This window comes from Rhinopithecus bieti, unplaced genomic scaffold, assembly GCF_001698545.2.
Source record: "Rhinopithecus bieti isolate Rb0 unplaced genomic scaffold, ASM169854v2 scaffold_76, whole genome shotgun sequence".
Taxonomy (NCBI): domain Eukaryota; kingdom Metazoa; phylum Chordata; class Mammalia; order Primates; family Cercopithecidae; genus Rhinopithecus; species Rhinopithecus bieti.
The window spans coordinates 3,548,250-3,564,069 of NW_016803343.1; the positions used below are offsets into that span (position 1 = coordinate 3,548,250).

General features: G+C 44.5%; 1 protein-coding gene and 1 pseudogene across 2 annotated transcripts in view; both read left to right on the forward strand.

Annotated features, from left to right (window-relative positions):
* Positions 1–1,816: 1,816 nt before the first annotated feature.
* Positions 1,817–15,820, forward strand: part of KCNMB3 (potassium calcium-activated channel subfamily M regulatory beta subunit 3) — a 23,779-nt gene continuing 9,775 nt past the window's right edge. Inside the window, 1 exon segment of the mRNA XM_017877275.1 lies at positions 1,817–2,274. Coding sequence (XP_017732764.1) covers positions 2,213–2,274 — 62 coding nt within the window. The 5' untranslated portion in view covers positions 1,817–2,212.
* Positions 6,104–15,820, forward strand: part of LOC108532942 (leucine-rich repeat flightless-interacting protein 1 pseudogene) — an 11,388-nt pseudogene continuing 1,671 nt past the window's right edge. The window contains exon 1 of the transcript XR_001886602.1: positions 6,104–8,561. The product of XR_001886602.1 is annotated as a leucine-rich repeat flightless-interacting protein 1 pseudogene (transcript). The remainder of the gene's footprint in view (positions 8,562–15,820) is intronic.

Sequence of the window (15,820 nt, forward strand, 5' to 3'; positions counted from 1 at the left end):
AGTTTGTAGACACTAAGTTTTTCCATGCTCCTGCAACTCACACTGGATTTTTATTTACTTCCTTTTGCTCTGGAAAAGCAGGGCAGGAAGTTTTTAAAGGGTTCCTTGCAGTTCCAAAGCTAGAATTTGAACCCAGTGTCAAAGCCTCTGAGTCAGATTGAGAAGGGGTCCATGTTGTGAGCTTGACAGTTAATTCATGGTTGCTGTTTTATGGAGCAGGAAGTGATCCTTAGTGACTCAGAGGAAGAAGTAAGCTGAGGGAGGGTCCGGGAGACCAGAGGTACAGTGCCTGGCATCTCTTATCTCTGCGTTCTAAGTGGCTTAGCCTTGCTGTGTTCCTGAATGCACACATTGGGATTGCAACTCACACCGACCACTTTAGGTTATTCTTGAGAGATAGGCTGTGAGTCCTGAATGCAGTACGTGTGTGTAGGGGGCTTGGCTTTCAGGCCAAGAGTGGAGTGAGTGTGGTGTTTGGTGGACAGAGAGGCCAGTTGGTTATCAAGCGAAGGAGCACTAGGGAAAAAGTTTAAAGGGCAAAAAGCTATGTTGCTCCTTCTCACTTATTGTCCATGAGTATTTGCTTTTAAATGGAACCAGAATCATAAGATAAGAATGACCAGGAGGTTCTGGTAAAGGCAGGTGCAAGTTTTGTGTGACAGGAGTCTCATGGACTAAAAAATGATCATATTTCTGAGGCTGAATTAAATGCATAAAAGCAGCAGCAAATCACACACTTCTTCAAAGAGAGTTACCAAGTTGCAGGGGAAATTTATTAGCACATCTAAGTCTGAAAAGGAAAAGCTATCTCATATATATGAGGTTAAGTTGGAAGAAGGAGGCAGAAGGAAGAAATTCCAGTTGTTACCTTTTTTTAAAAAAATTCCAAATTGCATCTGTTCACTAAAAACAAATATTTTGGACTGGGTGCAGTGGCTTACACCTATAATCCCAGCACTTTGGGAGGCTGAGGCAGGCAGATCACTTGAGGTCAGGAGTTTGAGACCAGCCTGGTCAACATGGTGAAACCCTGTCTTTACTAAAAATACAAAAATTAGCCAGTTGTGGTGGCACATGCCTGTAATCCCAGCTACTCGGGAGGCTGAGGCAGGAGAATAACTTGAACCCAGGAGGTAGAGGTTGCAGTAAGCCGAGACTGAGCCACTGCACTCCAGCCTGGATGACAGAAGGAGACTCCATCTCAAGAAAACCCAAACAAATAGTTTATAAGATAGAAACAGAAAAATAATACAAATGAAAAGTGTATTAAGTATATATTTTTATTAAGCAATATTAAAATGGCTGCAGGTAAGAGTTTATATAGCTATATTTACATGGATATTTATAGATGAGATTACGCTTACATTCTTGCCCACACCATCTTGGAAGATGTTAAGATAATATCGCCTTGACTGAAAAACATACAGCAAATGTGGTCTATTTGGCATTCTATCATCCACATCTACAGGTGCCTGTAGCAATGTGAGGTACAATAATATAATGGTAATTGATGTTCCTAATTTGGGAGTGTGGAAAGATCCTCAAATGTCTTTTAGGTCATCAGAGAAAGATAAAATAATATTTGATATAGCTTTTTAAAATTTGAGATAGTTTTAATGGCGAGTTATTTTATGGCCCTTTGTATCGTGAAAAATTGGAACATTGCCATTAACTAGAAAACCCATTATTTCAGCTTGCACTCTAACAGACAATACGTGGAAAAGGAAACGCGGCCAGGGCAAAACATTTCCTCTTCTTATAAACCTTGAACTGAGTATGTCCCTCACCAATTATAGAGTGTCCCTTGGGCCTCAGAACTTTCCACAAGCGTTGAGGTCTCTATGGCGATGCTCCCGGCTGCCGAAGCGGAAACACAGGTGATAAGGTGGCGGCAAGCACAGGGTAAAGAGAGAGAAGGAGCTTTGGCTGCAGCAAACCACGCAGGTCCTTCTTGATCGTCTAGAACTGACGGCTCCGCCTTGCCAGGAGTCTGCAGAACCACGCGGCTGGCCTCCCCGGAGTTACCCCCTCTCCAGGAAGGCGCGGCCGGCGGCAGCGCCGGAGGCTCGGGGCTTCTATGGCTGCAGCCGCGCTGGGGGCTGGGGGCTCCCGCTGGGACTCGGCTTCCGTGGATGCCTAAGCTTCACCTTTCCTGCGCCCGCAGGGCCATGACTCAGGTGAAAGGAGGTCATTTTCTCAGGCGCCTGGCCTCATGCAGCCCTTCAGCATCCCCGTGCAAATCACACTCCAGGGCAGCCGGAGGCGCCAGGGGAGGTAAGTCACCTCCAGAAGCTCGGCCGGTAGTGGGAATCGGGCTGAACAAGCAATTGGAAGAAGAGGGGACATCTCGAGCTTGGGGTGTGAGTGTTTCCTTGTTCTCTGAGGATGCCCACTTGCCATGCCTCCCAGGGTACCCAGGAGGCTTCCCCAGCAGCACTCACATCACGGGGCTGCAGCCTTTCCTGTTGGCTCTGTCCTCCAAGTGGCCAGTTCTTGAAGACTGGAGACCTTTGAAACTCACCTGTGGCTCCCCAGCACTAGATCATAGCCTAGCCCATAGTTGGTGCTCAATAATTGTATCTTGGTTGAATGAGGAATGAAGAAATTACACCAGCATTTGGTCACATTGGTGAAGCCTTGGAGTCACAGCCCTTGGATTCAAACCCAGCTCACCACTTAATCAGCCATGTGATTGGGCAAGTCACTTAACTTCTGTTTGTCTCATCTCCTTATCTGTGAAATGCAGATAGTAAGAGCCCCTGTGTGCCTCAGCACAGTATACCACATCCTCTCTAAGCTATACTGTTACACCACGTATATGCTCTACACCTCTCTAAACTCTAGTCTTTTAGCTATTGTTATTACCCACCCTACTCTTCTCCTTAAATGGGAAAGTGAGAGATTATCTTCAGGACCCGTTTTCTCCCCAGTGAAATGCAAAGCAGAGGAGCTGAAAGCCTCTGGTGAGCTACACCCCTTTTGCCTGCCCCAGGGTTGGGGCATGGGGCAGTCAAAGTGGGAACCAAAATGGAGAGAAGAGTGATGCCTGAGGGTGTTGGACAAATGGGATATTAAAATCTTTTGGGCCGAGCACGGTGGCTCACACTTGTAATCCCAGCACTTTGGGAGGCCGAGGTGAGTGGATCACCTGAGGTCAGGAGTTTGAGACCAGCCTGGCCAACATGGTGAAACCCCATCTCTACTAAAAATACAAAAATTAACTGGGCATGGTGGTGGCGCGCCTGTAATCCCAGCTACTCAGGAGGCTGAGGCTGGAGAATTGCTTGAACCCGGGAGGCAGAGGTTACAGTGAGCAGAGATCGCGCCATTGCACTCCAGCCTGGGTGACAAGAGCCAAACTCTGTCTCAAACAAACAAACAAAAATTTTTTGGGAGGGGTACATTTCACAGCCAGGTTCACTCACTGTCTGGAAATATGCATGATTTATTATTGGCTCTAGTGGAGTTGGGAGCTGAGAATTGGAAAACATTAAAGATGGTAATGGTCATTATGTTACTCACTTCCATTATCATTTAACTGCACTCGGGGGTATTTGAGAGACTGCATGAGGAGAGTGAGATACAGGAGTTTGGATAGGATGGGGGTTCAGGGAGGAAGGACCAGACACACTACAGAGGAAAGAAAGGCGTTCTTCTCTGCTAGACCTGAACCAATTCTTTTGTGAACAGACAATTAAAATGAATCACTGTATGGCAAAAGATCAAATGACAAACATGCAAACAAATAAGTTTTAGTGTCCCATTCGTCACACAATTAACTAGATATAAAGGCAGTTGTGTTGTCATCAAAGCAACCTAGTATATCCCATTTTCATTTCTGAAATGCACAACTGAATTATTATTTCCTCTTGCTGAACTTGATGAACTATGTTGACTTAACCTTATTTGTTGTTTCAAAATAAGTTGTTAAATAATGTTGTAATTAAAAAATAGACAAGTAAAAATAATTACCAAGGGTCTCCTCTGTAACCAAAACAAATTACAGGGAAATACTAATATAATGTACTTCATGTTTAGAAATTCATTTCACACACATCAGTGAAATGAATGTTAGATGAATTACGAAGTTTTGATGAGCCACAGCATCTTTCTAAGGAATACTTCTTGCACAAGTTTCAGTGCTGGAGGGAGAGGCTGCTGGCTTCTGTGGGGATCACACCCAGGTGAGTGTGTTCAGGCTGTTTGTAATTGAGTTTGCCTCAGGCTAAGCCAGAAGCTGCCTGTAGCTATGTGTCATACTTGGGCTGGGTGGGAACGTCAGTCCTATCTGCCTGCAGTGAAGAGAACAGAAAGTGGTAGATATTGCCTTGATTATGAATAAAACAGCTCCAGGTAATACACTGGTTAGAAGTGGACGTGTATTACTGGCAGAAAAAGGAATCAATATGCTTTTTATCCATCTTCCGACTAGAAAGCAAACTAAATCATACTTAAGTGCTTTGAGGTCCTCGAATGAAAGATGCTTGTAACTACAACAAAGTTAATTACAAGGCTGTTTATAGTCTGATAAAACTGGAAACAACCTAGTAATATTCAATAATAAGGAAAGGGTTAAGGAAATATGGCATATCTAATTAATGGAACATTATGTAGCCAATAGGATTACAAAGAATTGTTAATGACATGTGAAAGTGCTTATTATGTTAAGTGAAAAAGATAAGATTAACAAAAAAAATCTCAAATCATATCTAATGTGATCTCACTCTGTTTAAAACAATATAGGCGGGGTGCAGTGGATTATGCCTATAATCCCAGCACTTTGGGAGGCCGTGGCAGGTGGATCACTTGAAGACAAGATTTCGAGACCAGCCTGGCCAACATGGTGAAACTCCATTTCTACTAAAAATAAAATAATTAGCTGGGCGTGGTAGCAGGCACCTGTAATCCCAGCTACTCGGGAGGTTGAGGCAGGAGCATTGCTTGAACCCGGGAAGCAGAGGTTGTAGTGAGCTGAGGTCCCGCCACTGCACTCCAGCGTAGATGACAGAGTGAGACTCCATCTCAAAAAAAACCAGAAAACAACAAAAAAACCCCAGAAAACAAAAACCTAATATAGAGCAGGAGGGGATTAACCCAGCAACCAAGTGCACAATACTTCCTTTAAGTGTTAGAACTGTGGGTGAGTTTTTGTTCTCTTCTCTATGTTTTTTGGATTTTCAAGTTTCATGCAATGAGCATATAAAATATATTACTTTCATGAATCATTTGATATTTGTTGAGGAATTCTTTGTGGCTAAGTTTGTAGTCAGGTCTCATAAATGTTCCATACACGCTTGAGAATAATATATATTCTATAGGAGTCAGTGTTCTATATTTATCATTTAGATAAAACTTGTTAATTGATTTACTTAAATCTATTACCTTACTGATTTGTTCAGGTCGAGCTATCTAAATTACTGAGGGAGTTTATAAAAGTACCTCATAATCTGATAGTGGATTTTGTCTATTTCTTCTTGTAGTTTGATCAGTGAAACAATGCTATTAAGGTACATACAAATTAGTATTGTTATATCTTCCATGTGAATTGAACCTTTGACCAGTGTTAAAACCCTGATATTTAAATTTCTAGTAGTAAAGCTTTTAATTCTTAACATTCATGTTTGTTTTCTGTTACATTTTGCCCATAAATTTCACCCTTTATGTATCTGTGTTTTAGATATATCTTTTGTAAAAACATACATATAGTCCTCCATTTACAGTGGGATTACATCCTGAAAAATCCATCATAAGTTGAAAATACTGGAAGTTGAAAACTTAAGAGTGTTATGTATTTACCCTCATGATTGTGTGGCAGACTGGGAACAGTGGCTGGCTGCCACTGCCCAGCATCTCAAGAGAGTAGGGTACTGCATATCGCTAGTCCAGGAAATAATGCAAATTCAAAATTTGAGGTACAGTTTCTACTGAATGCCTGTTGCTTTCACACCACAGTAAAGTAAAAAAAATTGCAAGTGGGGGGCGGGTCAGGGCGGGCGGAGGCGCCCGAGTTCGGCTTCGCCGGAGCCCTTCCACCCCCGGCCTGAGGCGGCCACCTGCGCCCCGCCCCTGTTGGCAGATTCCGAGCCCGAGCCCAGTCCCGCGAGCCGCTGCCCGGCCGGCTGGCCCCTGGCCCCGGAAGCGCGAGCGTCCACTTCGCGGCGAGTGGCTCCGTCTCCGCGGACAGAATGCGCGCCCCCAGGCCCGGCCCGCGAGGGGCTCCCGGCGAGGTCCCCGAGAGTTTCCCGCTGGGTGGAGCTGGCCAAGCCCAGCAGGATGACCAGCCCCGCAGCCGCGCAGAGCCAGGAGATCGACTCTTTGAGACCGGAAGCGCAGAGGCTGGCGGAGGCCCGGCTCGCCGCAAAACTGGCGGCCCGCGCGGAGGCTGGTGAGATTCGCATGAAGAAGCTGGAGCGGCAGCGGAAGAAGGTAGAAGAGGGACCAGAAAAAGATTTTACTGAGAAGGGGTCTGGTAACATGCCAGGCCTGTCTGCAGCCACGCTGGCCTCTCTGGTTGGGAGTTCCTCTCGGAGGAGGCAGCTGGAGACACCTCCATCTCCATGGACACTAAGGCCTCCATCAGGGAAATAAAGAACTCTTTAGCAGAAGTTGAAGAGAAATATAAGAAGGCTATGGTTTCCAGTGCTCAGCTGGACAACGAAAAGACAAACTTCATGTACCAGGTTGATGCCTTGAAAGATACGTTGCTGGAGCTTGAAGAACAGCTGACTGAATCTAGGCAGCAGTACAAAGAGAAAAAGAATTTGAAAGGGAAAAACATGCCCACAGTATACTGCAATTTCAGTTTGCTGAAGTCAAGGAGGCCCTGAAGCAAAGAGAGGAAATGCTCGAGAAACATGGAATAATCCTAAATTCAGAAATAGCTACCAATGGAGAGACTTCCGACACTCTTAATAATGTTGGATACCAAGGTCCTACCAAGATGATGAAAGAAGGGTTAAATGCCCTCAAGTCGACAGGGGATGGGACCCTAGGAAAAGCCAGTGAAGTGGAGGTGAAAAATGAAATCATGACGAATGTGGGGAAAAGAGAAATCTTGCACAATACTGAGAAAGAATAACACACAGAGGACATAGTGAAGGACTGTGTGGACATAGAGGTATTCCCTGCTGGTGAGAATACCGAGGACCAGAAATCCTCTGAAGACACTGCCCCATTCCTAGGAACCTTAGCAGGAGCTACCTATGAGGAACAGGTTCAAAGCCAAATTCTTGAGAGGGCTTCTCTCCCTGAAAACACAGCACAGGTTGAGTCAAATGAGGTCATGGGTGCACCAGATGACGGGACCAGAACTCCCCTTGAGCCATCGAACTGTTGGAGTGACTTAGATGGTGGGAGCCACATAGAGAATCTGGGAAAGTCAACTGTGACTCAGGTTGGAGAGCAGGCAGGCACAGTGGCCTTGTGCCCTTTAAAGCATAGTGATGACACAGTTCATCATGATGACAAATGTACGGTAGAGGTCCCCCAGAGTTAGAGACAAGCACAGGGCGTAGTTTAGATAAAGAATTCACCAACCAGGAAGCAGCTGAGCCCAAGGAGTTTCCAGTGCATAGTACAGAAGTAGGTAGGGATCACAATGAAGAAGAGGGTGAAGAAACAGGATTAAGGGATGAGAAACCAATCAAGACACAAGTTCCTGGTTCTCCAGCAGAAACTGAGAGCAATGGTCAGGAAGCGACAGGTCCAAGTACAGTAGACACTCAAAGTAGACCCTTAGATACGAAAGAGTCCGACGAAGAAAAGACTGACCAAAAGGGAGACGCATTGGACTCATCGCAGAAGACAAAGAACAAGAGAAAGAAAAACAAGAAGAAAAAATCCCCAGTACCCGTAAAAATCCTTAAAGAACACAGATTTAAATGAAATTAAGGAAGAAGAGCAGGTAAAGTCTACTGACAAAGTCAGCAGTGGAAGCCCAAAATGAGGTGACTGAAAATCCAAAATAGAAAGTTGCAGCAGAAAGCAGTGAAAATGTTGATTGTCGGAGAATCCTAAAATTAAGTTGGACAGAAAACTTGACCAAGAAGGCGATGATGTAAAAGCAGCAGCTGAGAAGGTGCTAGCTGATGGAGACACATTAGATTTTGAGACACAGTTCAATCATCAGGCCCGAGGGCTGGTGGTGAAGAATCAGATGAAAGTGTTGCAAAAGATAATGCCAAAATAGATGGTGCCACTCAAAGCAGTCCTGTAGAACCGGAGAGTGAAGACACAGATCGCTGGACCCTGCCCAAAAATGAAAGTCCCTCACAGGACATTAGTGATGCCTGTGAAGCAGAAAGTACAGAGAGGTGTGGGAAGTCAGAACATCCAAGTCAGACCCTCAGGAAAGCTTTAGACAGCAATAGCCTAGAAAACGATGACTTGGCACCAGGAGGAGAGCCGAGGGACTTCAATCCAGAAAGCAGACAAGATACCAGAGGAGGGAATGAGAAGGGCAAAGGCAAGGAAGACTGTACCATCTCCTAAGCTGAGGCAGGCGGCAGGCGTGGTGCACAGGAAGTCTGAGCGTGAGGGGCTCTTTTCTCTCCACTGCCAATGTAAGTAGAATGTTCTAAATTCATAGAGGTGCACTGTATGCCAATTACCAGGTGATTTAAGTTATAGACTGTTTACTTGTAGATTTCCATGTAATCATTGAGGTTATCACCCAGATTAGAAAGACATATTTGTTATCAGTGTGCGTTCTAATTGAGAGCATTCCAGTAGTATCAAACAATAATGTCTACTGTTTATAGTCCACTTAATAAAAATAGAAGCACTTACCATTTGCCTTAGGCTGATAGGAACGTGGATATTCTTGACCAAATATATCAGCATCTAAGTGAAATGACCAAACAGCATTCTTAGATTTCTGTATTATGAATATAATTGACATTTAAATTAATGCCTTTTTCACATATGTGTACTTTCATATTTGATTTTAAAATGTACATTATAACTTGTAAGGTATTTTATTTAAAGGAGATGAACAGCCAAATAGCAAATAGGTCACTGAATAAGATTTGCACCTTAGAACAATAATCATTTTAAGGATAACAAGTAAACGTCTGAAAGCACGAGGGACTTTATTTGCCTTCACCTCATATAAGTCTTTGATCTTGAACCAATGCTTTTGGATCTCATTGTTGATGATACCTGAATTTACTTTGTAGGAGATTTTAACTTCATGCTGATGATGTATTGAATTCATTTTATACGAAGATTTTTTCTGGAAGTGATATATGTCAAATTACATTTCCTACTGCAGTATTTGAGCGGGGACAGTCATTTTTTAATGTTTTTGGCTGGGCATGGTGGCTCACACCTGTAATGTCAGCACGTTGGGAGGCCGAGGTGGGTGGATCACCTGAGGTCAGGAGTTTGAGGCCAGCCTGGCCAACATGGTGAAACCCTGTCTCTACTAAAAATACAAAAAATTGGCTGGGCATGGTGGTGGGCACCTGTAATCCCAGCCACTCCGGAGGCTGAGGCAGGCTTGAACCCACGAGGCGGAGATTGCAGTCAGCTGAGACCAAGCCATTGTACTCCAGCCTGGACAACAAGAGCAAAACTCTAAAAAAAAAAACCACACACACACAAAACAATGTTTTCACGCCTGTAACCCTAGCACATTGGGAAGCCAAGGTGGGAGGATTGCTTGAGGCCAGGAGTTCAAGGCTGCAGTGAGCTGATTGCACCACTGTACTCTAGCCTGGGAGATAGAGGGAGACCCTGTCTCTAAAAAAAACAAAAAGATTTTGAACCTTAAAATTACTTCTCTTTGTTTGAATTTCTAATCATCCTTCACAAGAGCAGTAAAAAAGGGTTACTTGTTCTTGTGCAAACTACTAATTAGACTATAGTAGGATATTTTAAAGAGCTGAATCACTTTTGGTATTTTGGTATAAATATTTTCATTTATTATTTCCCAGTATATTCTTTTTGGAAAATTCTTGTTTTGATCTGGCTGAAGAAAATACCTGTTTTCTATATAAAGAAACATTTAAAAAATAATTGTAAAGTTAGATATAATTAGAAAATATAAAATCACAAATGAATGTACCTTATGAATGTTGTTGACATTTTACGAAATTATGTGGATTCATATTACTGTTACAAGATAGAATTGAATGCAAAAAGACCAAAACCTCAATAAAATTTGAGGAAAACATGTTATGCAATTGAAATGAAAACATTTTATAATTGTAAAAAAAAAACTTGCAAGTGGAACCATCTTAAGTTGGGGGACCATCTATATGTATTTAAATCTAGTCTGACAATCTTTATATTTGAAAAAAAATTTTTTGGAGACAGGGTCTCACCTGTCACCGAGGCTGGAGTGCAGTGGCACAATCATAGTGTGTCCGGAATTGGTGGGTTCTCGGTCTCGCTGACTTCAAGAATGAAGCCGCAGACCCTCGTGGTGAGTGTTACAGTTCTTAAAGATGGTGTGTCCGGATTTTGTTCCTTCTGATGTTCGGACATGTTCAGAGTTTCTTCCTTCTCGTGGGTTCATGGTCTTGCTGGCTTCAGGAGTGAAGCTGCAGACCTTTGCAGTGAGTGTTACAGCTCTTAAGGCGGTGCGTCTGGAGTTGTTCATCCCTCCCAGTGGGTTCGTGGTCTTGCTGGCCTCAGGAGTGAAGCTGCAGACTTTTGCGGTGTTACAGCTAATAAAGGCAGTGCAGACCCAAAGAGTGAGCAGCAGCAACATTTATTGCAAAGAGCAAAAGGACAAATCTTCCACGGCATGGAAGGGGACTCCAGCAAGTTGCCACTGCTGGGTTGGGCAGCCTGCTTTTATTCCTTTATCTGACCCCACCCACATCCTGCTGATTGGTCCATTTTACAGAAAGCTGATTGGTTGATTTTGACAGAGTGTTGATTGGTGCGTTTACAATCCCTGAGCTAGACACAGAGTGCTGATTGGTGCATTTACAATCCTTTAGCTAGACATAAAAGTTCTCCAAGTCCCCAACAGATTAGCTAGACACAGAGCACTGATGGGTGCATTTACAAACCTTGAGCTAGATACAGAGTGCTGATTGGTGTGTTTACAAACCTTGAGCTAGACACAGATTGCTGACTGGTGCATTTACAATCCTTTAGCTAGACACAAAAGTTCTCCAAGTCCCCACTAGATTAGCTAGACACAGAGCACTGACTGGTGTGTTTATAAACCTTGAGCTAGACAGAGTGCTGATTGGTGCATATACAATCCTCCTGCTAGACATAAAAGTTCTTCAAGTAACCACCAAGGTGACTTTGCCTAGTGGATCCTGTGCCAGGACCGTGGGCAGAGTCACCCGCTAGTCCTGCCCCACATGACTGCACTCTTCAGCCCTTGGGAAGTGGATGTGGGATGGCGGGATGGCGCACACAGAGCAGGGCGGATGGCGCATCAGGAGAGGGCTCAGCTAGCGCTGGAACCCACTGCCTGGGGGTTCAGGCATGGCGAGCTGCAGGTCCCGAGCCCTGCCCCACGGGGAGGCGGTTGAGGCCCGGTGAGAATTGGAGCACAGCAGGCAGGCAGTGCTGGGGGACCCAGCGCCCCCTCAGCAGCTGCTGGCCCGGGTCCTAAGCCCCTCACTGCCCATGGCCAGTGGCGCTGGTCAGCTGCAACCAGTGCGGGGCCTGTTGAGCCCGCACCAACCTGGAACTTGTGCCAACCTGGAACTCGTGCTGGCCCAGGAAGGCTCAGCAGCCCCAGTTCCCGCCCACGCCTCTCCCTCCGCACCTCTGCACAAGCAGAGGGAGCTGGCTCCGGCCTCTGCCAGCCCAGAGAGGGGCTCCCACAGTGCAGCGGGTGGGCTGAAGGGTTCCTCATGCGTGGGCAGAGTGAACATCGTGGCCTGAGGAGGCGCTGAGAGCGAGGGCTGCTAGCACATTGTCACCTCTCAACAGCTTACTGCAGCCTCAAACACCTGGGCTCAAGCAATCCTCCTGGCTCAGCCTCCTGAATAGCTAGGACTATAAGTGTGCTGCTACAACTGGATGGTGTTTTAATTTTTATTGTGTAGAGACAGGGTCTCGCTATGTTGCCCAGGCTGGTCTCAAACTCCTGAGTTCAAGTGATCCTCTGTTCAAGTGATCCTCCCACCTTGGTTTCCCAAAGTGTTGCAACTATTGGCATGAGCCAGCACAGCCAGCCCTAATCTCTATCTTTTAATTGGATCATTTACTCCATTTAGTTTTATAGTAATTACTGATATACTTATGCAATAACATGATTCTATCATGTTATTTTGTGCTATTTGTCCTGACTTTTTCATGAGTTTTTCCCTCTTCTTTATTGCCTTCTTTTGGATTGATTTCTTCCCCTTCCCTTCTTTGTCTCTCTACTGGTTTGGAATTTCTGGAGTGTCACCTAAAAGAGTAGAGAAAGGTGATACTTCTATTTAGCATGCATATTTGAACTTTTCCACATGAAATTAATGTCTTTATCTTCCCCCATGGAAAAATTACCACTGTTACTCCCTCTAAATTATATCCTCTTGTCATGTATTTATCTTTTCTTTTAACCCCACAAGACATAATAGTAATAAGATAATTATAATTATTATTACTTTATAGAATTAATATCTTTTTTTTTTCCTTTGAGATGAAGTCTTACTCTGTTGCCCAGGCTGGAGTGCAGTGGCACAATCTCAGCTCACTGCAACATCCACCTCTTGGGTTCAAGTGATTCTCCCACTTTAGCCTCCCGAGTAGCTGGGATTACAGGTGCCCGCCACTACACCTGGCTAATTTTTGTGTTTTTAGTAGAGACAGACCTTTGCCATGTTGGCCAGGCTCATCTCAAACCCCTGACCTCAGGTGATCCACCTGCCTTAGCCTCTGAAAGTGCTGGGATTATAGGCGTGAGCCACCATGCCTGGCTGTTGTTTGTTTTATGATTTTTAAATGAGTGGATATACTCCTTGGACATTTATATACTTTTTTTTTTTGAGACAGAGTCTCGCTCTTTTGCTAGGCTGGAGTGCAGTGGCGCGATCTTGGCTCAATGCAACCTCCGACTCCTTGTTTAAGCGATTCTCCTGCCGCAGCAGCTAGAATTACAGGCACATGCCACCACACCCAGCTGATTTTTTGTATTTTTAGTAGAGATGGGGTTTCTTACCATGTGGGCCAGGATGGTCTCAATCTCTTGACCTCATGATTTGTCCACCTCAGCCTCCAAAAGTGCTGGGATTACAGGCGTGAGCCATTGCACCTGGCCTATAGAATTCTTTTAAGGCCTAAGTTAAAGGTGTGTGCCTACAGAGAACATATGTATTCAAATTTGCCAATTTGCAGAGGGCACTACGTACTTAAACAACATTACACGAAATTCTTAGTTTGAGATTGTTGTATTACCCAGGTAGTACGAATTCAGGCTGTAAACTCCCTTGAGGATCACCTTGAGGATTATCTAAAATTTCAGGGGAGATTGTAGTTTTCCTCCTTTAGTCAGTGTTAAGGTTTGAGAAAGGCATTTTCCTTTCCATTTCCTATGGAGTGGTGCAGTGGGAGTTAAGGGGGAGGGGCTATTTCCAGTTCAACCTGACACTGACTTTTAAGTCCTTTGGGGTCCCAGCTCTAGTTGGATGGTATACTAAACTGCATACCTCGGATAGACCCTGGACATTGTCTCCTGTCCCCGTGACCCTAAAAACGGTGAAACAAAAGCTCAAGTTCACCAAGTTCCACAGATGCCCTCAAGTTAAAACTTTACTTCTGTCCACCTTCCTCTCTGGGTTCCTACTTTCACATAGTTTTGTCTTTTGAGTATTTCCAATTCTTTTTAAGCTTTGGCCAGAAGTTTTAGTTGTCTGTAGTTACAGTGGGTGTCTAGGGTACCATACCACTGAAACAGAAGCCTGTTACTTTTACAATAATAAAAACATGTCTATGTGGGTTTTTAAAAAAATTTTTAATTTATTTATTTACTTTTTTTTGAGATGGAGTCTCACTCTGTCGCCCAGGCTGGATGGAATGCAGTGGCATGATCTTGGCTTACTGCAACCTCAGCCTCCCGGGTTCAAGCGATTTTCCTGCCTCAGCCTCCCAAGTAGCTGAGATTACAGGCACATGCCACCATGCCTGGCTAAATTTTGTATTTTTGGTAGAGACAGGGTTTCACCATTTGGTCAGGCTGGTCTCAAACTCCTGAGCTCAGGTGATCTACCCACCTTGGCCTTCCAAAGTGCTGGGATTACAAGTGTGAGCCACTGCGGCCGGCCAAACATATCTATGTTTTAATTTTTTATGATTATTTTATATTATCCCTTCCACACACATGAAATAACTTCTTTCCAAGTGACTTATGAGGTTGTCAACTTTTCCTAAAGCCTTGGAACAAAGTGGGCAGAAAAATTATAAATAAAAAGTCTTGTCTAGGATACTACAGGTCTGTCTTATTCCTAAATTAGAATCAGGTTATATCAGTTTTTTATAACATACCATTTATAATTGGGTATGTTAAAGAATGTATTAGAAATCCCATAGCAACCTCATTATAAGCCTCTTTACCCATGGATTCCAAGGATATCTTACAATAAATCTCTGGGATACCTTATGCTACAGAGCAACTAAAGTCCAGCTTTAGAGCACAAGGGAAAATGCAGGATATTGGGTCCTGGAAACTACAAAAACCGTCAAACTCTGCTTTAGGGCTAAAACTTTATTTAATCAATCTGTCATATTTATTAATAAACTAGAAAATGTGGTCGGGTGCAGTGGCTCACGCCTATAATCCCAACAGTTTGGGAGGCCAAGATGGGTGGATCACGAGGTCAGGAGATTGAGATCATCCTGGCTAACAGTGAAAACCCGTCTCTACTAAAAATACAAAAATTAGCTCCACGTGGTGGCGCGTGCCTGCAATCCCAGCTGCTTGGGAGGCCAAGGCAGGAGAATCGCTTGCACCTGGGAGACGGAGTTTGCACTGAGCCGAGATCAGGCCACTGCACTCCAGCCTGGATGACAGAGCGAGACTCCATCTCAAAAAAAAAAAAGTACAGGTTCAAATTTCATTAAATTTTTTTTCCATGCCCCTTCTCTGCTGGTAGGATGATAGAGGATGAGTAAAATATCAAGACAACTAAAATTTCCTAAACTAGATCCTCGGCTCCTAAAGAAGTATTAACCATGGAGTGCCGCCATCTTCTGAGGTTGGTGCTTCCCAGTATAGGCTCTTGGAACATTCTGGACTGTCTGACATTCCTCTTACTCACTTTAGAACCGAAAGATGTTGCTGGGGGAAAAGGGAGCTAGGGAGAGGGAAGGGGAAAGATGTGGGATAGGCATAAACTGTGCTTTTGGGAAAAAAAAAAACTCAGTAATTTCCTTGATGGGGTTGTGCTTGGCTTTAAAATGTAGAAAGCTTTTAGGAAGCTTGAAGGAGCCTGTGCTTCTACCATTAGTGCTGCATTTGTTTGGCGCTTAAGATTTCATTAACCTTCTTAAAATAGAGATACTTCTGGAACTCAAGTGGCTACTGAGCAGTGAATGGCAAATCAGTGACACTATAGGAAGTGGAGGGAGGCCGGGCGCGGTGGCTCAAGCCTGTAATCCCAGCACTTTGGGAGGCCGAGACGGGCGGATCACGAGGTCAGGAGATCGAGACCATCCTGGCTAACACAGTGAAACCCCGTCTCTACTAAAAAAAAAAAAAAATGCAGAAAACTAGCCAGGCGAGGTGGCGGGCGCCTGTAGTCCCAGCTACTTTGGAGGCTGAGGCGGGAGAATGGCATGAACCCGGGAGGCGGAGCTTGCAGTGAGCTGAGATCGGGCTACTGCCCTCCAGCCTGGGCGACAGAGCAAGACTCCATCTCAACAA